General features: G+C 37.3%; 1 protein-coding gene across 2 annotated transcripts; it reads left to right on the top strand.

Moving 5' to 3' along the window:
- The first annotated feature begins 486 nt into the window (after positions 1-486).
- Positions 487-25318, top strand: cpne2 (copine II). Of its 2 annotated transcripts, none has more exons than XM_084125095.1 (16): positions 487-758; positions 5967-6169; positions 7922-8101; positions 8269-8343; positions 8431-8502; positions 8596-8679; positions 8814-8903; positions 9670-9768; positions 10513-10596; positions 11026-11085; positions 14350-14483; positions 14591-14645; positions 15487-15538; positions 15658-15791; positions 24011-24247; positions 24785-25318. In XM_084125095.1, exons 2-16 carry the CDS (start codon positions 5996-5998, stop codon positions 24890-24892), a joined length of 1638 nt encoding a protein of 545 aa, XP_083981221.1. In that variant the 5' UTR covers positions 487-758; positions 5967-5995; the 3' UTR covers positions 24893-25318. The 2 variants fall into 2 exon arrangements, with proteins under 2 accessions (XP_083981221.1, XP_083981220.1); XM_084125094.1 differs by lacking the exon at positions 487-758 and adding an exon at positions 3839-3972.
- Positions 25319-26284: the final 966 nt, after the last annotated feature.

Raw genomic sequence — 26284 nt, 5'->3', positions numbered from 1 at the left:
TCACACATGTCAGTCACTATGATGACATGACGTGATGTACAACATAATCAAGAAAAAAAAACAAAAAAACATGTTGTGTCCTGGCGTCCAGGTTTTATAGCTGTCAACGATGATGATGACAATGACAAGCAAATCAGTTAAAAATCAATGTTAAAAATCTTCATGGTCTTTAGCAGCGCCTTTTATATATTTTTTAATTAATTATTTCAAATATTACTGACAAATTGAGTAGTATGAAACAGTAGACAATATCCGGTTGTGATTTATTTTCTATAAAATATAAGTTTTCCTCACAAGTTGTTAAGAACAATGCGCGCGCGTTTTCCGTGCCCTTTAGCAAAATACATCAAGATACGACAGGCACACATGTAAAACACAAATGTGTTACTTTCTTTTCTTCTTCTCCTCCTGTTTCATCTTTTTTTTTCGATGGTGGCATAGCTCAGAAGAGACTAGCTCATGGTAATGACAGATGAGAACACGGGCGGAGTTCAGAGCTGTGAAAACTAACTGTTGGTTCATTGAGCGCGCGACTCTGGAGTATGCACGCGCTTTAACTGGGCGAAGCGCTTTCTTCTTTAACGCCGTTTACCTTCTGATATATGCATTGGGATCTTTTTTTTTTTTTTTGGCTGGATAATGCAATCAACCCACAATCCTTTTGACACGCAGAGTTGCTGCCACCAACAGTAGAAATAACGACAGAAGACCCTGAAGAAAAGTAGGCTAGGTTGCATATTGCGCGAGAGCTTCGAGAGGTGAGTTATTATTGAGTTATACAGTGACTTCATGAAGTAATTCGCAAACACGCAGGGTTTACAGTTTAACGTGTGAAAGGAAGTAATATAAGCATAAAGAGTTCCGGTGTTAGAAAACAACAAACCGACTAGCCAAAATGTCGAATAATAAGTAGCCTTATGCCATTACAAAAGCATCAGAACAACCAAAGAAAACTCTGAACATTTTTAGATAATTGCGTCATACAAGCGTTACCAAGATGATAAAAAAAGAGAACTCTTAAAAATATAGTTGCCAAGTTCTTAGAAATGTCATCTTTGAAGGGTGAATTCAGATAAAAAGGCAATTCCCAATGCCAAAGGTCGCCCAGTTTAGCTTCATTCACTCTAATCCTGTTGATAGATTTAATGAATCTAAAAATGTCAGGTTGTGTAACCATCTCGTACCCGTTTAATACTTGTATTTATAAAATACTAATAATAGTTTAAAACAAAAGAAATAGCAATAAAACACTTTGTCTACTTATGCTCGCAATTGTTTTTCAAGCCTTTCCATGAGATGCTCATCATAGAAGAGGTGTATGCAAGTTCCCTTTGAATGGATTGCATTTTTAATGTAATTTAGAATAACGTAATAGATCCAGCCCCCTCAAAAAGAGCAGCACTTCATTGATTTAGTTGCTGTTTCATTGACCCAAGTTTTTCTTTTTTCAGTTGGAGAATTTTTAACTGCATGCAGAGTACACAACCTCCATTCATATTGTTCTCAGTCAGCCATTATACACCTTTTTTCCCCCTCAACTGCATGGCTCAACACCTTATCATAGAGTAAACAGGATGTTGCCCTTTGTAATCTTTAAGTGAATATTTGGTTTGACATTAAAGAGCAAATTTAAGTGTGAATTGACATCAGATACTTTAGATCTTCCTCTGTGCTGCTAGTTTGCACATTTTAATCCTATGAACCATGAAGATAATGCATTGTAATTGTAAAAGTCCATTGAATGGAAAGTCTCGATGTGCGATTTATGGTGGTCTATGTTCCATGTCTGGAGGTTGGTCACACAAACACAGGAAGTCAGGTTAAATCACTGTTATTTTGGAGTGGTGCAATATAAATTACATACACTACAAAGAGAGGTTGTGTCTATGGGTTACTTCTCTTCTTCCTTTGAGGGAATGTTTAGGATTTAATACAAGTGAAGCTTGCAATTACCACCTCAGTTCACAAAAACAAACTAAAAAATGTTCTACTGTAATTCACTTACCAAGGAAGTCTATGGGGCAAAGCAGAAGTGACGGTCATATATTTGGTAAAGCGTTTATATTAATTATTCCATACAAAAATGTTTTGTTTGAGGAAAAAAGTTTGTCAAAACAAATGTGATGATGAACTATATGTTTACAAGTAAACAGTGTATAATTATGTCAAATCTCTTTCAGTTATTATTTCACATTTATATCAAACTTACTGCATTTACTTACACGGTCAAGACAGGAGTTGAAATATCTTATGTCATTTTTTCCTCTGTAGTATAGCATAACATAACAGCATCATAGTATAATATAATAATATTACCGGCCACTTTATTGGGTACAAATATGCATACAAATATCTTTCAGCCAGTCGCATGGCAGCATCTCAGTGCATGTTTACATGGTCAAGACGATCTGCTGAAGTTCAAACTGAGCATCAGAATAGGGAAGAAAGGTGATTTGAGGGGCTTTGAGCGTGGCATGGCTGTTAATGCCAGACTGGCTGGTCTGAGTATATCATAAACTGCAGATCTACTGGGATTTTCACACAACAACCATCTATAGGGTTTACAGAGAATGGGCTGAACTCACAATGCATCGAAACTTGAAGCAGATGGACTACAGCAGCAGAAGAACACAATCCTGTCAGATAAGAACAGGAAACTAAGGCTACAATTCACATGCGTTCACCCAAATTGGACAATATAGGTTTGGAAAAAACATTGCCTGGTCATTCAATTTCATTCAATTTCTGCTGCGAAATTCAGATGGTAGGGTCAGAATTTGCCATAAACAACATGAAAGCATAGATCCATCCTGCCTTGTATCAACGGTTCAGGCTGCTGGTGGTGTAATGGTGAGAAGGATATTTTCTTGACTCACTTTGGGCCCCTTAGTACCAATTGAGCATTGTTTAAACGCCACAGTCTACCTGAGTATTGTTGCTGACCATGTCCATTTATGACCACAGTGTACAATCTTCTGGTGGCTACTTCCAGCAGGATAACGCACCATGTCACAAAGCTCAGATCATGTCAAACTGGTTTCTTGAACATGACAATGAGTTCACTATACTCAAATGGCTTCCACAGTCACCAGATCTCAATCCAATAGAGCACCTTTGGGATGTGGTGGACAAATCTGCAGCAACTGCGCGATGCTCATGTCAATATGGACTGAAATCTCTGAGGAATGTTTCCAGAACCTTGTTGAATCTGTGCCATGAAGAAAGGCAAAAAATCTGGCAGTTCTGAAGGCAAAAGGGGGTCCAGCCCAGTTCTAGCATGGTGTATCTAATAAACTGGCCGGATATCTCATAGATGCCATTAGCAGTGCAGTCTGATGTTTTTCATGATCCAACAATGAAATATGCAATATTTATTTTATTTCTACAGTCCACATTATTTATTATGACTTCATTGTGAGAAATATAATCATTGTAATGGTTAATAAAATCATAACAGCATACTCCATATTTGATTATAGCCCTACACTTGTTTTCCACTCGTTAATGTGGAGCTGTGTATTATCTTATCTGGCACTGCATCTTGGAGATAAGTGATGAAGGGTTGAGTTGATGATCACTTAGTGGTTAAGACATCTTGGATATGTGTTGCCATTTTGACCTCAAACGGCGGGCTCATGTCAGGATGAGACACTGAATGATTTATGGACATTGGTCCTGACAACAGTGATTACATTAGGAAGCAAGGTTAAGAGGAGGGTTAATCATTTGTGGAGTGTTTCTGACGTTGGACGTACTCCATGTGTCTCATCCGGTTGTGCAATTTCTTGAATGAGATTTAGTTGAGACTGTGTATCTTTTTCCATGACCTCACGGTCATGTGGAACGTGTCATTATTCTGGGAATGGTTACCAACACCGCTGCACTATATAATGGTTATTTGAATACAGAGTACATTTAGAATCCGAACAACCATTACAAACTCAAAGATGCCGTTTTGGGATGGAAACTTAGGTGAGTTTTTGTCTTATTTTCCAGCTTATCAAGACATGTTTCCATTGTTTATAATTTAGTGTAAGTTTAGTTTCCCCCCTAATTTTCTTTAAAAAAAAGCAAACATTGAAGGTATGGTGAGGTACTAACAATGGATGTGAATTGGACAAAATTTTTGAGGGTCAATATTATAATTTTTTTCTCTCTAAAATCATATTAATACAGGTATTGTTTGTCTTGTGTCTACATGTCTGAAACGGTGAGTATGTTAATGTTTATGGATTATCCCCATTTACTTCCATTGTACAGTGCCTCACTGTAACCAAGATTTTTGCTTTTTGGAAGAAAGTTTACATAAGTTGACATTTTTTAAATATACTTTTTTTCCCCAAATGTGTGCCACTGGAAATTATGCGCTGTACTAACTTGGATGAACTAGTACCTCTTGTTAACATGATAAATCGTAGCGCTACAGGTGATGCATTGTAACATGATTGTGAAGTCATTTTCACTCATGCTTTGTCTATGGTGGTCACAGCCTAATTGTGGTTTGTGACATTAACACAGAAAGAGACAGTGGTACATCAGTATCTAAGCAACAAGAGCCCTCGCTGTATTCCTCATGTCCTGGTGTGAGGCTCGTGTTCTGTGTGCGCGAGTGTCTGCGTGCATTGATGCGTGTGGAAATCAGAGTGTTTTCATGTTTAGTGATTATTTGAGGAGTTGTTTGTCAGGGCACCATGAACTCAGGCGTCCCTGTCTCAGACGTGTGGCCAAGTCATTTCTGTAAGAAAAGGGCAAACAATACTGTGTAATTCATTTATTTACAAGGTTCCAGTATCCTAATCATATATTTTTCCATTTTACCGTTTTAAATTTTTATTTTTAACCCTGTAAAGCCTGACATATGGAATAATAGTAAAAAAAAAAAAATGCATATGTTTCTTTGTTGAGTATTTTATTTGATACATCAGGTTTTTATGGCTTATAGTAGGAGAATTTGAAGCTCATACTTGAAGTGAAAAAAACCCCACCTCATTTTTATTCTGATGAGGCCCAAAATTGAGCAAAATATGCAATTTGCTGCAGTTGATAATATTCATATGGCCCAAAAGTTCTGAGCTTATAATGTAAATCAATGAGATCTTTATAACATTATGGCTGAAAACTGACTTAAAATGCATATAAATATCAATTGTCACTCTATATCTCCCAATATCTTAGTAAGAATATATTTTAATGCTTAGTTTTATGATCAAAGGTCTGTAGTTTTTTTTTTCTTTTTATTGTGGGGGGCAAAACATAAAATGCAATGCAATACAATGTTGATTAATATAAATGTTCCTCAAAAGCATGAGGTATCATTTTTGTTGCTCTCATTTTAACATGATTTTTTTCTTAACATGATGTATGAATTGTCAAGTAAATCAAGTTTTTAGAATAATAATAAAAGTAATTTTACTTGCTAAAGAAGGCATGTAGATTCTGCACAACTGGTTTTTCAGCAAAGTTTTGATTATGTTGGCTATTAAGAGGCCTTAGAAATTTGCATTTCAAATTTGATACAGTGGGCAGTATTGCTTTTTAAAGAGAATTAGACATACAGTGAATTTCAAAAGTCTGAGACCACTGGTCAAAATGCTTGTTATATCAGCATAACATAATAATTTGAGAGAAAAACTTTGATTTGAAAAATTGTTTAACCTGGCCGGAAAGCCTGACCTGTTATTAAAAAACATGCTTAGTGTCAAATTTCCTTATTTGAATGTCCTAGACATAGTACAGTATCTTAATATTATTGCATTTAATTAATATTATTTAATTAATGTAATATTCTAATACCTAATATTTCCTATCAGTTTTATGTCGTAGTATTTTCTTGTTTAAAATGTTCAAAAACGTCCTGTTTATTTTCAGGTTAAAATAAATTCTATGTTTTCTGAATGAATAATACTTTTCAAATGAGTATGTAAGAAGTTATAGTGAGAATTGAAACAGTGTTTTGTTGCCCCCAGGGTGTGGGAGAGGAGGTACTCTCATCTCCATGGCCCATACTCTGGCCTCGGGCCCCGACGTGGGTCCTGCCATTGGGACCCAGCACTGCATCACAAAGGTAGAGCTCTCCGTTTGCGGCTCCAACCTGCTGGACCGTGACGTGGCATCCAAGTCTGACCCTTTCTGTGTTCTTTTCCATGATGTGGATGGCAACTGGGTGGAGGTAAGGAGTGATGAAATATGTTCATTTTCCACCTTACCTTCACAGAATAGTGGAGTTATTTTGGTTAACCTTTAATAAAATCTGGTGTAGTTAGAGATAGAATGAGGAGAGAAGATTGACATGCGAATTAAAGAACAGAAGATGGAATTGGGAGTGTTAGAAATATCTTAGGGGACAAAAAGCCCCAAGTTGGAAGCATAGAAGCTGAAATAGCTGGCATGTAGGAAGCAAAATATAATAAAAACATGAACCAAAGAGGAAAATAGGTTGCAGTGAGCACACGCAGGGTCCTGTACAGTCTCTACAGGACCATGCCCTCAGCGGTCCGGTCATCGCAGGCCAATGCTGCCCGTCGGTAGGGCAAGCCAGTTCATGAAATCACTCTTCCATGGTACACTGTAACCATGGAAACACCGGGGACAAACAAAGGAGTGTGTTTAGAATAAAAATGCTTGGTTAAATGCATTTTAGAACATGATGCGTTCGGGAATTTAAAACGCTAAATATTAAACAAAAACGCTGCCCAAGCTCTCTTTCATGTTCTCATGATCTGTACACCAGTATAGTAGTGATCGTCCATAATGCAAAATAATTTAATTCTTATTACTGTAGTATTTAATAATGTATTGCATATAAGTATATTTGGTAACACTTCAGTTCTCACTATTAACTAATTGCTAGCATGCATATTACTAGGATATTGGCTGTTTATTAGTCATTATAAAGCACATGTTAATGCCTTATTCTGCATGACCATATTCTACATCCCTTAATCCTACCCCATATCTAAACTTAACAAGTACCGTACTAACTATTAATAAGCAGTAATTAGGAGTTTATTGAGGCAAAAGTCATAGTTAATAGTGAGAATTGGACCATAATCTAAAGTGTGACCATATATTTTTGTGCTGTCTTTAATTTATGCTGCCTTGAAGTTAATATTTTTATTACACTAATATTTTATTACTCTACTACAGTAATGAGAATATATTAATGGTCAGTAATGGGAATTACATATTTAAAAAATAAATGACAAAACAGCATTACAAATGATTACAAAAACAATTTACAAATGTTTTTTATAAGTTTGGAATGTTCATGAAAATAATGTTGCAATCCCCCCAAAAATCATTATATTTTTTATGCATAAAAAGTGTTTGATTTGATTATGGAGTGAGATGTGACTTGAGAATATTGGTAAATGAATCAGCCAACCTGATATATTGAGCTATAATTAACTTTTAGCATTTCAATCTCTTTTCACTTAAAGTCGGCATGAAGCGGAAGTTGAGATAGCCTTTTCTTCCCTATTGTGATGTATATCCGAGTGAAACGAAATGTAGAGTGGATGACTGGATTTCTTCCTCTGGAACTGATTGGATCGTAGGGAGTTAAGCGTTGCTAACTAAACGGAGGCAGACCTGAATTCCAGTTTGCAGTCAGTTTAGTTGTGATTTGTGAAGGATATTTAGATTTGAGGGGGAGAGGGTGTTGACGTTTTTGATAAAAGATTACAAGTGCTCATGAATTTAAAAAAAAATAATGATGTGCACGGCACGGATAAGTCATTTATAAAATAAAAAAACCACTGCATCACTCTGTAAAAAATAAGAATGGTCCATTTTGATTTCAGGATGACTTATTAGTGGAGATCCACATATTTGTATTACACCACTGAAAGACACATAATGTGTTGTATAAAGTTGCTGTGTAAATTCTGATAATCACCTGTATTTGTATATGTCATTTCAGCTGGCCCGAACGGAGACGGCCGTGAACAACCTGAATCCAGTATTTGGTGTGAAATTCCAAGTGGATTACCACTTCGAGGAGGTCCAGAAACTCAAGTTTGCCATGTTTGATGAGGACAAGTGCAGCAGCCAGCTTTACGAACACGACTTTCTGGGCGAGTTCACCTGCACATTGGGAGTGGTACGGTAACACTAACATATTTTACCGGCTTCCAGATCAATCTGCTGTATGCTGTTTCACATCACAATAATTGGATAATCTTAAGTTTTTATGATCTTAGTTATGATAAATTAGCTCTCTGTATCGCTTCTACTTGTGCATTTATCGGGCCATCTGTTCTGTTTTAGATTGTGTCAAATAAGAAGCTACATCGACCACTGATTCTGGCTAATGGCAAGCCAGCAGGGAAGGGGGCCATCACAGTAAGACACCACATAACACACCATAACAGACTCTATGCATTGATAGAGTTCGTACTAGAGCATCACGATATGCTCCGTTTTGTCTAGATAACAGCCCAGGAGTTATCCGACAACAGAATAATCACCCTAACCATGTGTGGGAGGAAGCTAGATAAAAAGGTGAGTTAAGAGGTTGTGATAACCATTCAAGCACTTTAAAAAGCACTCAGCGATAGAAGATGATGATATTTTTTGTTTGTGGCTGTTTTTCAGGACTTTTTCGGTAAATCAGACCCCTATTTAGAATTTCACAAACAAGGGGATGATGGAAAATGGATGATGGTTCACAGAACAGAGGTAAGATGCTAAATAGACTCTATGTTGCTGATACTCTCATTTATATACAATTTTGTTCTACAGTTTTATCAGATGTCAAGCTTGTGGTTCAGCCTGTGTTATTGAAAATAATAGCCATTTGTGTGTGACTTAAGGTCATTAAGAACACTTTGGATCCTGTATGGAAGCCTTTCACTGTGCCTCTAATCTCACTTTGTAATGGAGATGTGGACAGAAACATCAAGGTTTGTGGTTTATATATTAAGTACATATTATGCTATCTAGTACAAAACATTATCTGAAGCTTTACAAATTAGATTATTATTATAGGTGAAAAAAGCTGTTTTTCTTTGTCAGAAATCAAATATTTTTATTAAATTGATCAAAAAAGTGACAGTAAAGACATTTATAATGCTACATAAATTATATAATATAATACTACAAAAATATTAAGCAGCACAACTGTTTTCAACATTGATAATAATAAGAAACTTTTCATCAAATCAACATATTAGAATGATTTCTGAAGGATCATGTGACGCTGAAGACTGGAGTAACGACTGCTGAAAATTCAGCTTTGCCATTGGAGGAAAATATAAAAATATTAAATATAAAACAGTTAAATTAAATTGCAAAAATAATTCACAATATTACTGTTTTACTCTAATTTGGATCAAATAAATGCAGCCTTGATGAGCAAAAGAGACTATCAAAAACTTTAGAAGAGTACTGTACATGTCCAAATTTATTATATCCAATCAAATCGCAGTGTTAGAAGATAATTTGTTACACTAAAAATTTTAATTTCTCTGCTGTAACAAAATGCCAAAGCTGCTCTTTTTCATACAACAAAAAAGCATGATGATTGCTTGCTGTCAAGATTGTCTCATGTCTCATGCCTTATCTCACCCTGATGACCCAGAATTAATTCTACAAAAGAGTTTAACAGCCTCCCTTCCCTTTCACATGTTCATACGTGTCACAACTCGCAATAATTGTGTGATGTCACAGGTGCTGTGCTACGATTACGACAACGACGGAGGCCATGACTTCATCGGCGAGTTTCAGACCACCGCTAACAAGATGAGCGAAGCACAGAACGCGGTGGAGGTGGGCTTGCCTTCAGTTAACACTGTAGAGAATCATAATTTCCAGAATGTAGGAACTAAATGCGTGAAGTAAAGCTTGGCTCACATTAATGCCTGCCACTCTTGCGCCAGAATACTATGTGAGTACTAGCTATGCCTCATTATCTGGCATAATGAAGCTGAGAATTAGTGAGTGAGAGAGGGAGAGACAGAGAGAGAAGGAGAAAAGAGGTGGGAGGGAGAAACAGAAGAGTGTATAACTGGCTCTTTTGAGATGCAAATCGCTCTTATTTTACCGCTGCCTTGTTTACCAGAACAAGCATTGTGTGTTGCCAGTCACACTTATGCAGAACATGCGTAAATGTTCTCCTGGAGAAAGAGTAAGTGTACTAATTAACATCCTTTCACTGGTTTCAGGTGCTAACTTTCTGTTGCACAGCCTTAGCTTAGAGATATGATGAATTCTGTGCCATGTTGTAAAGGCATCGAGTGCCCGCCCGTAGTGGTTATTACCCCTCGGTGTTCACATTTCACTCGAATGCTCACACTAGATTTCACAGATGATGCTGATACTTGTATTATCTTTTCAGAATAGACAATGTTGCTGTATGGTTGCTTCTATACAGCAATATCTAAATTTTATGTCTCAAATTTGTTTAAGGGAGATATATATATATATATATATATACACACACACACACACACATATACACACACAAAATAGAAATGATTTAAAGTGGACAATAACACTGCTCTCTGTTTACAGGTTGAGTTTGAATGCATTAATCCCAAAAAACAGAAGAAAAAGAGCTACAAAAACTCTGGGATCATAATTGTGAAGTCATGTAAGGTAAGTAAAAAAAAAGGGAAAGCAATTTCACACATTCGCTATGCACAGGCAACAAAAAAAGCGGTATTAAATACATTCTGCTTGCACATTAAAGCACCTTCCTTGTTCTGGCTTATTTAATTACATTTATATTACAAATAAAAGGCCTTTAATTGTGGCTTCGCTGTAAGGACAGATTAGTTTAATAGTGCTAAATCCCCTTTAAATAACATGTATTAATATCAGCACAAAACACCTGTCAGTTCTGCACCGTCACATTTTAATCACCTCTACTGATGGATTCAGGCATTAAAACAGAATATGACTCAGTGGTTCTCACTAAATCTCTATTTGAACTTAACCATTTTACAACCTTTAGCTTAAGGGAATGTCAGAGGGTGGTTACATGCTATATTTATGTGAATATAAGATGTACTGTTCCTTTGTTAGATTACGAGAAACTACTCGTTCCTGGACTACATTCTGGGTGGCTGTCAGCTCATGTTTACTGTGAGTACGATAACGTCAACTCTGGAATTAATTGCCTGTTGTTTTTTTATTTGTCACAGTTTTTGAGGGGAGGGGGGTTCATGCATGCAGAATGCAATAACATCATTTGTATGCAGATGATTTCGAAAATGTATTCTGTCACTGACAAAAAAATCAGCTGAAAAGCACAATGGCAGAATGCAATCAAGAAGGTCGAGAAGAGTCAGATCACTGAATTTTGAGCAAATGATGGTTAAAGTCAAATTTGTTGAATCCGATAGACTAAAAGCCTTTTTTCTTTACGTATACACTGTCCAGTTGAGCAGGCTCTATATATGGTTCCTTTATGTGACTCAATTGCCTTCACCAGTGTGATTGGTAAGAAATGATACAGAAAGTGAGTGAAATTCACAGGTTGCTATAGTTACAGTGTGCTGCAGTGTAGAGGTTCATGTCTCTCATTTGAAACTAAAGACAGAGAGACAGGGGGATGTAAAAAAAAAAAAAAAAGAGAGAGAGGGAGAGAAAGCGAGAGAAGCAATGTGAGCCTCTGAACAAAGGAAAGTGATTTCGATATTTTGTTTGCGTGATACACGGTTGTTTGTTGCCCTACAGATTATGATAAAGCCTTACCATGCAGATTTCACCAGTAGGGCAGTTTCTGTATAGATTATTATTATTTAAAAATATTTATCTAGCTTTTAAAGGATTAGTTCATCCAAACAAGAAAATATTGTCTACATTTTATTCACTTTTATATTATATTAAACCTGTATGATTTTCTGTTTTCTGTAAAAAAAAAAAAAAAAAAAAAACAGTCAGAAATTTTTAATACAATTTTCCATACAATAATATTAAACAGGGACTGGTCATTTCGAGCTTCAAAAAGGAAGTCAAAGCATCATAAAAGTGGTCAATACAGTGTTCTGTAACCATAAGATAGTTTTATTAGCTCACTCAACCCTCAAGTGAGCGGTTAGTTATTGAGTTGAGAACAGATCAGTTTGATTCATGAATGAATCATTCAGGTTTTGTGAACTGAAACAACTGATTCAGTGAAAAAAAGATTCCTCAAAAGAAGAGTCTCAAAAGAAGGATTTGAATCAGACTACTTATATTAAGTAACTGATGGCAAAATTAAACATTTTGGATGAACTGTCTCTTTAAGCTTTAAATATAGACAGTATTTGTGAAGACATTCAAACGTTATCTGTCTCAAATTTTTCCAGTGCTTTTCTTCAGAGCTGCAGCTGTGATCTCAGTTTTCAGTTCTTGTGCAGCTTCAGTGCAGCTGTTTACCAAGTGCTCCTCACAGCATCTTTATAAAGGCTGTCGAGATCAGGGTTCAGCATTGGGCAAACACTCCTGAATTCAGCATTCAGAAGCAGTGTTTTCTCTTTATATTGAGGCTTTTAGGATTTTACTCACGGTAGGCCAGAAAATCGCACAATTCTTGAGAGAAGAATTGGGGAAGGCCTGCAGGTTATTTTTGTTCATTTTGAAATAGAAATCAAAAAATGTAGTTTGTTAGTTGCGGTCACTAGGCTATAACTCATTTTAAGCTCTGCTTCCTTTTTAGTTCACCCAAAAATGAAATTTCTGTCATTTATGGTGTGATGGTGGAGGCAGTTCACCTACATACTTCCGCTCAATTTTCATTTTCTTTCAGTACTCCATCTGGGTCAGGCCAAATTTTTACCGGCCCAATCAGCGAACAGAGGGAGTGGCTGAGAACGAAGACGTTGAGGTCGTGCACTAGTTTGAGTTGTAGGGTTACATCACGACCAAACATTAGCGTTTGGTTATAGCAGATCCAGAGTGGCTCTGGGCAGATCCAATAGTTTTAAACTTCAACAGAGTACCTGCCTTCAGGAAGTTAACGCTTGTCAATGGAGAGTGGCCAGACTCTCTGTACAAATGAAATGTTCGAGAGTCTGGTAGGACCAGGCTAGGTGGCAGTGCCGGTCCTCCCCATACGCAAGTACTCAAGTTGCGTAGGGGCCCCAAACCCCCAGGAGGCCCCCTTGCTCTCAAAGATGATATAATGCCTATGGCTGTGATTAATCGAATTTTAGTTTCATTTTTGATCTTGGTTTCAAACGATTATGAAAACACAATGCCGCATTCAAAGTGGTTGTTCGATTCTAAAAAGGAGTTAAAAAGCGTAAGCGGCTTTCTGTGTGCGCATGGACATGAATAGGCTACTTTAGGCTTCTGGCGTGTGCTTAAACGGAAAAATACACCAAAAATATGTCTGAATGTCCGTCTTGAGGTGTTTTCACTTAAACGCATTCAGTTATGTCTTCAGTGAACATAAACAGTTAGGAAAGTAATCGAATGCTTGTCTGTATATTAGATCTGTGCATTTGGTCTTAAAGTGACAGCAGCCTAATAAACCTGCTGCTATTTGTCATTTAGTGTTAATCTAACAGCTAAAGAAATCGAGATAATCATTCACTGCTCTTCACTGAATCATTTTATTAACTTTAATTATAATCAATGTATATTTAATTCATATGGTGAAGACTATGCAGTGTTTTATTTTTTACATTTGATTAAGCAAAATATCTCCATTGTGTTCCACAAAAAAACTTTTTTTTCGTTTGAAATGAGGATGAGTTAATGACGACAGAATTTATATACTGTGAAGGGCGTATAGTATATTCCATATTTATCTATTGCAAGAAAGGTACTCTCACAAAGAAATGGAAAATGTGAAGTTAACAGTTGTAACAGCCACACCAGAGAAAATATAGTAGACATCACTTTGGTTTATACTCATGTGCTAAACTTCACAGCTCAGTCACCCGGAGGCCATGACAGGCAATGTGAGGATGACTACAAGAAAGGGCACCCTCATTCTGTCACCTCCTATTCCCTTCGCCCTATCATTACCACTCTCTTCCCTTTCCTTTCCTTCATTAATCTGTTTTCAGCCCCAGGGGGAGTGATCATCCAGTGGTTAGGTGTTCTCTAGCAAGTGTGAAGGTTAGACACTGGTCTCTCTGCACTGGTAAATGTTTCTTGTAAGCATGTAGTCAGAGAACATGTCTCCTGGTTCATGACTGCCATAGGACAGAGCTATCAGATCTCAGCTTGAGCAGATCTGACGGTTCAACCTCCCTCGGTGATAACAACATCGCCTTTAGCTAAAAGCTTTGATGCCCCACTAACTGAGGGAAAAGCTTATGAAATGCATCGTACTAACAGCTGCTTGTCTTTTTTTATAGACCAGCCCAATTGGCATACATTACCGTATTACATTGTGGATGTGTGTTTCTCCAGGTTGGCATCGACTTCACAGCGTCCAATGGAAACCCCAGGGAGCCGTCATCTCTGCATTATATCAACCCAATGGGCAGCAACGAATATCTGTCTGCCATCTGGGCTGTAGGCCAGATCATCCAAGACTATGACACGTATGTAACAGTGCTTTTAATAAAAAACACAATTTAAAGGTCTACATATGGCCACAAAAGCAGTGTCTGGTAAAATCACACTTCTCCTTCACACTTCATGTCCACAGGGACAAAATGTTTCCTGCACTTGGATTCGGGGCTCAACTCCCACCCGACTGGAAGGTAATAAAGATTGTCTGTAAATGTGCGTGCATTTTTGTCAATGTAAATTTATTTTTGCATGTTTATTTTTGTGCATCTCATACTAGTTGCCCTTTTAAATAATCAAATGGAATTGAATGTGAAAGCCTGCTAATGCTTCGGAACTGTGAAATGGAAACGAGAGTGTGAAGTGCAAGACAGAGAAGAGGTAGATAAAGAAAAATGAATAATACTCACATATCCCAGTGATTATACAACTGTCATCCCATCTGCGTTGCCATGGCGCTGAAGTGAATACAAGGAAGTCTGAGGGGGGCATTTCACAAGGAATAAATTGCACCCGCCGATAGCGCAGTTTACTTGCACACGTTGCGTTTGTATTAGCACCCAATTCACTGAAAGGAAGTATGCAAATGATGAAAAAGTGCACTTATCTTTGACACTTCTTGTATATTTCTCACTAATAACATTCTTCTCCATCATTTGATCTTCATTTGATGAATAACTGCTGTCATGAAATTGTTCACTTCTGTAATAAGCCGAATTTACATAAAATACTTTTTATAAGAAACTTCTGAGCATCAAATCAGCATCTTAGAATGATTTCTGAAGGATTATAAAACATTAAAGACTGAAGTAGTTGGTACATTTTAAAATATATTAAAATAGAAAGTTAAAATTGTAATAATATTTACCAATATTACTGTATTTTTAATCAAATAAATGTATTCTGGGTGAGCATTAGAGACTTCTTTTAAAAGATCTTAGTGACCACAAACTTGTGAATTGTAGTATATATCATAAATATATATATTTTTTTCCAGCTACTCTTATCGTTGTTCTTTTTCTCTTTGTATTCCAGGTATCCCATGAATTTGCAATCAACTTTAACCCCACAAACCCCTTCTGCTCAGGTGAGGCTCACAAACGTCGTATTTTCAAATAACTTATTGTCCATGCCTGTAGAGACAGGATAAAGTTGATGTGTAGAGTTACAGTAGCTTAAATGATGGTGTTTTATATGCATATGCAGGTGTGGAGGGGATCGTTGAAGCTTATTCCAACTCCCTACCTCACATCCGCTTCTATGGACCCACCAACTTTTCCCCCATCATCAACCACGTGGCCCGCTTCGCTACCCAGGCCCTCCAGCAGGACACTGCCGCAGTAAGTACCTAAAAGTTCATGAGGAGCATGGTTTTTCTGCAGTGAAAGTAGGAAGGAAGTCTAGTTGGTTAAGCTAGTCTTGTACTAGAAACCATTCATTGCTTGGATGGACTTCATATTTACTGTTTTGGAAGTACATTTAGCTTGTTTGGATTGTATGATAACTTGTACATTGAATAAATTATGGATGTATCAGATAACTGTCTGAAACGCTTGCCATCTGCTGGCCATGGCAGTCTCACATGTGAAGCTAAAGCACTTTGGAAATCCCTCTGGATGAGAGCATCTGCTAAATGTTTTAAATGCAAAAGCAAATGAATGCAAAAGCAAATGTCTCATGCATTTTGCCTGCTGTCACTGTTTAGCAGTTTAACAGTTAATGGCCACTCGTTAAATGAACAAAAAGGCTTGTCCTCAAGAGTAGTGCCGGACAACAAGTCTCCATTTAAAAGCATCATTAGACTCATTAAATCCCATTACTTTTGTCAACTTGGCCCATAAGACTGAGGAAACACTGGAGTGGATCCACACACACTTTACATAAATCTCTCCACTTAGAGAAGAACAGTACTACTCTGTGTTCCCCCTCAGACGTTGAGTGGAAACTGGGAAACTCTTCGGTTTCTTAGATATGTGCAACATTTGAGCGAGGTACAAGTGAGCAGACTAGGGCTCACTCTCTTCTGCGAGAGCACAATGTGTCTGTGTTTCATCAGGCAGGGTGTTCCCACAGCTTTCCACTTGTGAAGTTTAGCTCAGTCTGTTAACTTCCTGTTAGCGCGTGCAAAATTTGCTTCAGTCTCAACTGTGGCTCTGCAATTGCCTATTGGCTCTAGCTGATTCTAAGCTTGCAATTTTGAATTAATCACTAACCTAATCAACTGTAGATTGATTTTTTTTTTAATTTGTATATATTTTAAAATTACTTTAAAAATACTTTAAAAATCTCTCACTTTATCTGCAGCACATTTTACTGTTTTACTGTTAAATTGACTGTTTTGCATCACTGTACTCAAGGAGAAGTACATACAATAATGAAAATTCTGCCATCATTCACCCCCCCTCATGTCATTGCAATATTGTATGACTTTCTTAGGTTTGGAGTACAAAAGGCGAAGTTAAGCTGAATGTACTGGCTGCTTTTCCTCTCCATACAATGAAATAAAGGGGGCAGTGAGTGTCAAGTTCAAAATATGCATCATAGAAGAAGAACAAAACCTCAGCACTCAGATCTCACATTTTGTTACTGACATGCCAAATTTGAGTAACAATTTTGAGCAACGACTTTTATGGTACGTTTTATGTCCTTTCAGGAGCTTGACAGCCTCTAGTCACCATGCACTTTTATTATACCGTTCAAAAGGTTGGTAAAAAAATAAATCCCCCTCATAAATTTCAAATAAGTGCTGTTCTTTTATCAAAGAATCCTGAAAAAAAAAAATCCACAAAAATATTAAGCAGCCCAAATATTATTAACATTGATGAACATTGAATAAAAGTTCTTCAAATGTTTTTTTGAGCTGCAAATCAGCATATTACAATGATTTCTGAAGGATCATGTGACTCTGATGACTGAAATTAAAATTCTGCTATGCCATCACAGGAATAAATAACATTTTAAAATATATTAAAATAAATACATTAAAATAGAAAACAGTACTTTTAATTTGTAATAATAATTCCCAATATTAGTGTTTTAACAGTATTATCAATCAAATAAATAAATTGGTGAGCATAAGAGATTTCTTTCAAAAACATTAAAAAATCTTAACCGTTTTTTCTGCATTTGTATTCATAGAGAGGTTGTGTATATGCAGATGGCAAAGAAGTCAGTTTTCCAGTCTTGCCGGTGTTGTGTGTGTGGGATGGGCGTGCCTGTGTGGTTTGCTGTCGTAATAGGCAACAGGACTGACCCTGGCTCAGCAGAGCCTAATTGCTCCATAAAAGACACTCACAAAATGTGCCTTTGGTTGTTAGTTCAAAGTCTGTTGAGGAGCTTTGAACAGCACAGTGCACACAATTTCTCCTGCTCTTATTATCAGCCCTGTGGAAAACAACCATTAAAATCCCTTTTCAATTAGAGCTATTTATAGAAGTAGATTCAGCGAACAAATGCTCTCTCTTTTTCCCCAGTTGTTCTTGGGTTTTAATGACTAATGAGGCTGCACCCTCAGGTCTGTTCTGTGTAAAGGCCAGCAGCAAGGCCAGCTTCAGAGGAGAAGGAGAGCGGAGCGACGCTTTTCAGTTGTTGCGAGGGAACAAAGCTACACAGAATGCCAGTGCAGTCATCATACCGACGATTGGCATGGCACACAAATGTGCTCCAGACTTGATTAGAACATTTATAATTCTAAAAATGAAATGTTTAAATAAGTCGAAATTAGATTTTTTTTTATCAAATAAAAGGGTGACTCACATGAAGCCTCTGAAGTACAAGCATTTTTTCATTGTATTGCATTTATACAGTATACACACACACACACACACACACACACACACACACACACACAATCTTTATAATACTATAATATTAATACTGTTTAAATTATTATTTAAGTGTTTACATATCATGTAATTCTCCATTTATGGAATATTTAAGTAATTTGAACTTAAATTTCATTAAACTGACTTAAAATGAATTGAATCTTGTTTAACTTATAAAAAACAGTTGAAAATTGCTTAACTTAATTTGGTTAAAGCAATGTAAAAACATATGTTGTCATAACATTTCATCATATTGATCATATTATTTTTTACAGTGTACATACATTGTACCTTTATTTAAGGCCTTTATATAAAAATCATTGTAATAAATTACTATACATTTCATAGAATTATATAATAGTATAAATAGATAAATTATATATATATATATATAAGCAGTGTGTGTATATATACAGTACATACTGTTTTTATATATATATATATATATACACTGTACATATAAAAGCATACATATATATATATATATTCTTTTTTTATTATAAAAGTAAAATTTGTATAAATTATATTTTATATTTTTTGCAGCATGAGAATATAATCATAATAATCCACAAGTTAATTATTCATATTTACAGAAAAGTAGAATTCAAAATGCTTATGAAGAGTTTGAGAAAAATATTCATTGTCTTGACTCTTTCAGCAAAACAATTATTTTTCTCATCTGAGTTTGGGGGCGAAATGAGACCTGGGCATGTTTTCTTGGGATTCACCCAAAATGTTTTATGTAATGAATTACAAATGCACCTCTAAAACGACTCTAACGAAAATAAATTAAAATAAAACAATGACAGCCAATGAAATATGTAATTTACATAGCACTATCTCTCCTGGTGCTCAATAAAAACATCATGTCAATCAAAACTATAACCTGAGATGAGTGCAGGCAGTTCCTCTGGTGGCAGATCATGAGCTGAACACAGTGCTGAACTCACACTTCTTAACCAAATGCTTGGCCTGGAAGGAAAACTTAATAGTTAGTTATTATTTAACCTCCTTCAGGAGAGCCTATGCGCTTTCTATCCCTAATTGCACCCTGTCACCTCTAAAAGATAAAAATGGGTAGTGAAGAGAGATAGAGAAGAATAGAGCCTTAATGCAGTAGGAGGAAGATAGTGCTGTGGGCTTGCAGCGTCTCTTAAAGCAGAATGGGTTTTGTGAGCTCCTCAAGTGTGCCAGTCATTATTTGTTTCCACTACAACTAAATGGCCAAGGGACATATTTTAGAAATTTGAAGCTGATGAAGAAACTTCCAGAGAATGGTTTCCAGATCAAGAAAGTGGTTTCGTAAATGCTGCATTACGGGTGTGTAGATTTTGTGCTAGAACACTTTATGAGGCAATCAATTATATGTGTCAATCAATCAATCAATTAAATGTTCAATTAAGCGGCGTGTGCGTCTCTGCTCTGTGTAATGAGACGCTAATGAGCCTGTCTGTTATAGCACATCAAAAGCCCAGACTTCAGAGGCCACAGCAGGGAGGAAGAGGTCGCTGTCATACACAGTCCACTGCTGGTGACGCTGGGCAGGGACCGCAAGAAGCCCAGCAGCCAGCGGATAACTGTGTTTAAGCCTGTCCAAACAGTGTCTTTGTAAAGGTTAGGGAATCCAAACGAATTAGGATTGTGTGCCAATGTGCTTCCTGCATTATCTTGGGGTTTTTAGTTTGTTATATGTTGGTTATTTGGATGATAAGTGATAAGACAGCTTGTGTGACTTCGTTATGTTCTGAGTGAGTATATTTAGGACTGTTAACACAGTGTCTACAGGAAGCGTTGCCCACAGTGTCTCAGCAATACAGTATGGCTGTTAGGGCAGGGGGCACAGCCTCGTCCCTTGTTCCCTTACGCATGAATGTACTGCTCATTTGGTCATAATACACCTAAGGGAAGAGGGCACGGTCTTGGATTTCTTCTGTTTCTGTTTCAGATGAATGTCCACTGTTTATGTTGTCTTCTTGGTAATAATATTCTGTAGGGGTGTAACGGTACATGTATTCGTCCCGTACCGTACGGTACGTATCACACGACAAATACATTCAGTCACAGGCGATCCACACTCCAATCCAGAAGGGGGCGCGCGGCAATGCAACGCTGTTTGCTACCAGTAAAAAACGCAGAAGATACTATCATTGATGTTTACATCTCTCAACCAGTGATTCAACTGCGGAAAGATACAATAAAACAGCTCGAGTATAATATCTCACGTAGCATTACATTTACCTCAGGTATTTAGTGATGACAGCAGGTTAGTTCACTAGAGAAATTAACTCTAGAGAGAAGCATTTTGTATATGCACTATATAAGCCTATTTATTCTATTTACTTAACCTGTTAGTAACGTCTTAATTATCCTATTTAAGGTACGTTTAAATAAATTTGCTCCTGCTGTAGGCCTACCGAACCCATACCGAACCGTGACTTCAATACCGAGGTACGTACCGAACCGTCATGTTTGTGTACCGTTACACCCCTAATATTCAGTGATCTTTTGCATAATCCATATTTATGAATTTTTAGGAATATATAAGTGGTACTTGCCTGTTCAAAAATCGCCACCATGATGGAAGTGTGCTCTGGGTACTTGCCTTAGTAATCTCCACTATTATGCCATAGACAGCATTCAATATTTTTTAGAGCAAGCGAGGGAACACTTTAGCATGATGTTTTATTATGCAACGTTATTTGGAGGCACTTGACTCAAAGATTAGCGTGTGTACTGTGGTAAATACTATATTTTTTTTATCTCAGCTCACCACAGTGAAAAATAAAGAACAATTTCCTGTGCTGTATGATTATTCAGGTCACACCACCAGCTAAATTTAAGGCCAATTAGCTTTTAGATCGGCCTCTAAAGCCCCAGTTCCTATGTGTAACTTTTGCTGTGGCAGATCCAACTTTCTTCTTTCAGAGAGTGTGTAGTTAGGCTGGACTCCTGGAGGAAGTATTGAAGTATTGTGCCTATGAATTATGGTTTGAGAGACGGGCAGCGCTCCATGCTAAGTGTTACTGTCAGAGAAGAGCTTCCACGGAGAGCAGGAGGGAGGGAAAGTGACAGCGTAAATCCCTCCACACATCTACTCCAGCTTCTGTCTGCCTGTTTTGTGTGGGGGGAGGGCCGTGAATTACAGCCCCTAAACGTATCTTATTTTTCTTCACTCTTTCTTTGTATCTCAGAGTAAACTGTCGGATTTGGGGCTAGATGAAATATCTGTCATTAGCAGCTCTTGCTAAATACTGTTGTTCATAAGTAAGGGTTAGAGGTTTTTCAAAACGTGAAATCAATGAGCTTGGGCTTTTCTAAGCGCTTATACAGTATACAGTGCTATGCATAAGTTTAGACACCCATGCTAAAGTTGACTAAAAAGAGGAATAAAAAATAATCTTTTGGAAATTGAACTTAATGCCTTAATTAAAAAAATTAGGAAAAATCCAACCTTTAAGGACACCAATTTTCTTTGTGAATGAATAATGTATCGTAAATAAATAAATGTTCTTCCTTAAAATACAGGGTGCATAAGTTTGGACACCCCTATGTTAAATTCCCATAGAGGCAGGCAGATTTTTATTTTTAAAGGCCAGTTACTTCATGGATCCAGGATACTATGCATCCTGATAAAGTTCCCTTGGCCTTTGGAATTAAAATAGCCCCACATCATCACATAGCCTTCACCATACCTAGAGATTGGCATGGAGTACTTTCCATAAGATCATCTCTCAATGCAAATCAAACCAGCTATTAGGCTAACTGAAATAAAACCATGCCAATCTCTAGGCATGGTGAAGGCTATGTGATGATGTGGGGCTATTTTAATTCCAAAGGCCAAGGGAACTTTATCAGGATGCATAGTATCCTGGATCCATGAAGTAACTGGCCTTTAAAAATAAAAATCTGCCTGCCTCTATGGGAATTTAACATAGGGGTGTCCAAACTTATGCACCCTGTATTTTTAGGAAGAACATTTATTTATTTACGATACATTATTCATTCACAAAGAAAATTGGTGTCCTTAAAGGTTGGATTTTTCCTAATTTTTTTAATTAAGGCATTAAGTTCAATTTCCAAAAGATGATTTTTTATTCTTCTTTTTAGTCAACTTTAGCATGGGTGTCTAAACTTATGCATAGCACTGTATATGATTTTAAAAATGATTTTAAAAACATTTATATTAAGAATGGACTCCATGTCTAGGGCAGAGAAAATCATAGAAATGGCACTTTTTTTACTTGGGACTTGGGTAAGTAAACCTCCAAAACACCTCCCAGAACACTTTAGTAACCCGCTAGCAACCTCCTAGAACATGTTAGCAACAGCTTAGCAACAACCCAGCAACTACCCAAAATTCCTTAGCAGCCACATAGCAACTATCCCAAACACCTAGGCAACTACCCAGAGCACCATCGCGGACTCCATATCTGGTCTAGAAAATCATAGAAATGATCTTTTGAATTGGGACTTAAGTAAAGCACACTGAACACTTCAACAATCTGCTAGCTACACCCTAGCAACAGCATAGGAAATACCCCAAACACCTTAGCAACCCCCTAGCAATTACACCAGAAATCTTAGCAATGCCCTAGCAACCACAGCATTGTGTACTCCATATCTAGGACCAAGAAAATCATAGAAAAGTCTCTTTTGACTTGGGTAAGTAAACACCCTAGCAACACCTTAGAACACCATAGCAATGCCCTAGCAACCACCCAGAACACCATAGCAATGCCCTAGCAATCACTAGAACACCCTAGCTACTGTACATCCTAGCAACTGCATTAAATAAAAGCGTTTGTTTGCCACGTGTTAGTTCCCTACATCTTGAAACTTTGGGAACAATCTTTGATAGATGAACAAATAATGTTTATGGTCATCACATTAAAAATAATATTATTAATATCATATTTAGAGCTTTGAAGTGCTGGAAAAAGTGTGAAGCACTTGAAAGTCCTTGAAAAGTGCTTGAATTTCACTCTCAAAAGGTTGTACGAGCCCTAAATATGAATAATGTAAAAACATTCGACTATTTCTGCCACAGTACCATGTTTACAGTTACACAGTTAAATCCATGGTGAATGTTGGTGATTTGTGGACTGAAAAGCCAACTGTTTTCGTTCATGGCACAATGTTTCTCCTGGTTTCCACATCAGCTCTGTTTGATCTGGTATGGTTTATAACAGAGAATTCTGCACTGAATTTGACTGCTTCTTACTAGATCACGCAGTAGCTATGTTATTAATACTGCAGCAAATTCAAACGCTTTCTCACAGGATCTCTCAGCACTGTGTAGTAACGGTGTCGCGTGATCGCTTGATGTTTCTCATATGCAACAGAAATGACAGCTCTTATCAGTTGGCCAATGTGGTGGTGGCACCAGTGCGACCTCTAACAAATTTAGTCGCAGCGACAGAAAAAAGTCAATAAATGCGAACATTTGGCTGCAGTCTAGAGCCCTGACTCTACCAGCCACCCAGAGCACCCTTGTGGCGCCGAGTTCTGTATTGGCAAACCCAATCATTTTCTTTGAAAATGTAAAAATCAAGTTGCATTTACAATATCGTAGCCTCTGCTTTGATTTAAAACTGTTTGATTTAACAAGATGATTCCAGGAAATGCACAAATTTTGGTTCATGTGCTATTTAAGAGTACAGCACTGGGATGAAGAGATATGTGAGCATGTGACCTTCCACAGGCTCCTTTTATAGTTTCCCTTTCTTCTTTTGCAGCAATACTTCACACTACTGATTATTACTGACGGAGTGATCAGCGACATGGACGAAACACGTCACGCTATAGTGCAAGCCGCCATGCTTCCCATGTCCATCATTATCATCGGGGTGGGCAATGCCGACTTCACCGCCATGGAGTTTCTGGACGGAGACAGCAGCGTGCTGCGATCCTACACAGGAGAGGAGGCGGTCCGAGACATCGTGCAGTTTGTCCCATTCAGGGACTTTCGCAACGTGAGTCAGATTCCCTGATTCTACACTGGTTCAGTTATATAAAGGTATTGTCACTGGGTGCATGATTCAATGCTTTAAAAATGGTTATCTCAACGCAGGGCCAAAAAGTCTTTATCGAGCAGCAGCATTAAACTCTCAAAATTATGCAGATTAATTGACCCAGAGGCTTTAGCTGACGCATATAATCAATATTTCTGTTGCCACAGACCTCTGGATAGTTTCTTGTTGTTCTGAAGTGAATCCAATACTGGATCACGTATGTAAACAGAATCTTCAGTAGGAGTACGAGTAGGCGGTCTGTGGGCCATGTGATTTCCTCAACAGCAGGAGGGAACGGGCAGCACTGCCTCATTCGGGCTCCATTCAGAGGAAATTAAAATTCATTTAGCTTAGAGAGAATATGGGAGGACACAGTGCCAACATTCACCGCCACACAACCGAACGTGTCTGCCATTTCTTCGACAAGTGTCCACTGCCAGCTTGTACTTAAATATGCATCCTCAATGATGTCGTTGCGTGTGTTTGTTGTTCTCGCAGGCTCCGAAGGAAACTTTAGCCAAATCCGTATTGGCAGAGCTGCCGCAACAGGTCACACAGTATTTCAAACAGAGGAACCTGTCGCCTAGCAACACAATGCCGGAATAAGAGCCGGAAGCCTGAAGTTCACACTGCATGTTGCCAAAACCTGCTAACTGTTTACAAACCCTCCTTGACCACTTCAATGGATAAAGTGCATGTTTTTTCTGTACATAAGTGTTTTTAGTAAATGTTTTTATTTATTGGTTTATATATATATAAATATATATATGTATGACGAATTATCGATTGAAGTGCAACGGCCATTTGTGTGTCTATCACAAAATATGTAACAGTGTTTGGCTGAATTTAACTTTATACTACCGTTTTCTGTGTTTTAAGAGAAGTGAAAGCTAAAGAGTACCTTTTATGTAGTGATTTGTGTCAAGTGATAAGCGTATGGTGCCATGGTCAAGGTGGTGTTGTTGATTTTTGTACAGTTTTATCAGTTGTTTATGTTCCACTCAGGTCAATAAATTTCATTTGAGAAAATAATGACTGGCTCACACATCACATGATGCACAAACGCATTGATTCGGGAACGGATTAGAGCTGCAGGTTGTTAGTGAGTCACAACAACACCTTCAAGTAACACTATTTCTAAGTGTTCAAGCACTGCTGTTCTTTTAGAACACTTCGTATAGATCACTTTGATCTATATCTAAATGGACCACATATACTTAAAGGGTTAGTTTTCCCAAAAATGATAATACTGTCATTAATAACCTCATGTCGTTCCAAACCCGCAAGACTTTCGTTCATCTTCGGAAAACAAATGAAGATTTTTTTTTTTTAATGAAATCTGAGAGATTTCTGTCCTTCCATTGACAGCTACTCATCTACCACTTTCAAGGCCCAAAGGTAATAAATACAAAATATTAATCTCCAACATGTGTCGAGTTTGACGCAAGAGCGTGAAAAATGCACGTTCGAGATTAATATTTTGTAAATAAAGTGGTAAATGATGGGTTTTTTTGTGCAAACGAAGCACTCGCTTCTTAAAATTTAGGCTAAACCACTGGAGTCACATGGATGAGGGCGAGTAATTGATGACAAAACCACAAAATGTCATTCCAAACCAATATGGTTAGTTCTCACACATCAAGCAAGCACAGTTGAGAATCCGTGTTTACCATAAATTCTATGTATGTGCTTTGATCAATGTTTATATATGAATAAAAGCGCAAATTAAATCTGTTCATCATATAAAGCAACTTTTTGAAGCAAGAAAATTTTGGTTGCATGGACTTTCAATGGATAAACAACTAGGGAATATTAAAAATGTCTTCATTGGTGTTCCGAAGATGAATGAAAGTCTTGGAATTAAATCGTTGAGTAACTGATAACAAAATTAAACTTTTTGGGTGAACTATCCCTTTAAAAAATGTAGGCATTGTTTTAAGTTACTGCAGCCTATTAAAAATCTTCATTAACACTAGTTAACTCTATTAATGCCGATTA

This window comes from Abramis brama (genome assembly GCF_963993115.1).
Source record: "Abramis brama genome assembly, chromosome: 9".
NCBI lineage: Eukaryota > Metazoa > Chordata > Actinopteri > Cypriniformes > Leuciscidae > Abramis > Abramis brama.
This window is presented reverse-complemented; position numbering and strand designations above follow the sequence as displayed.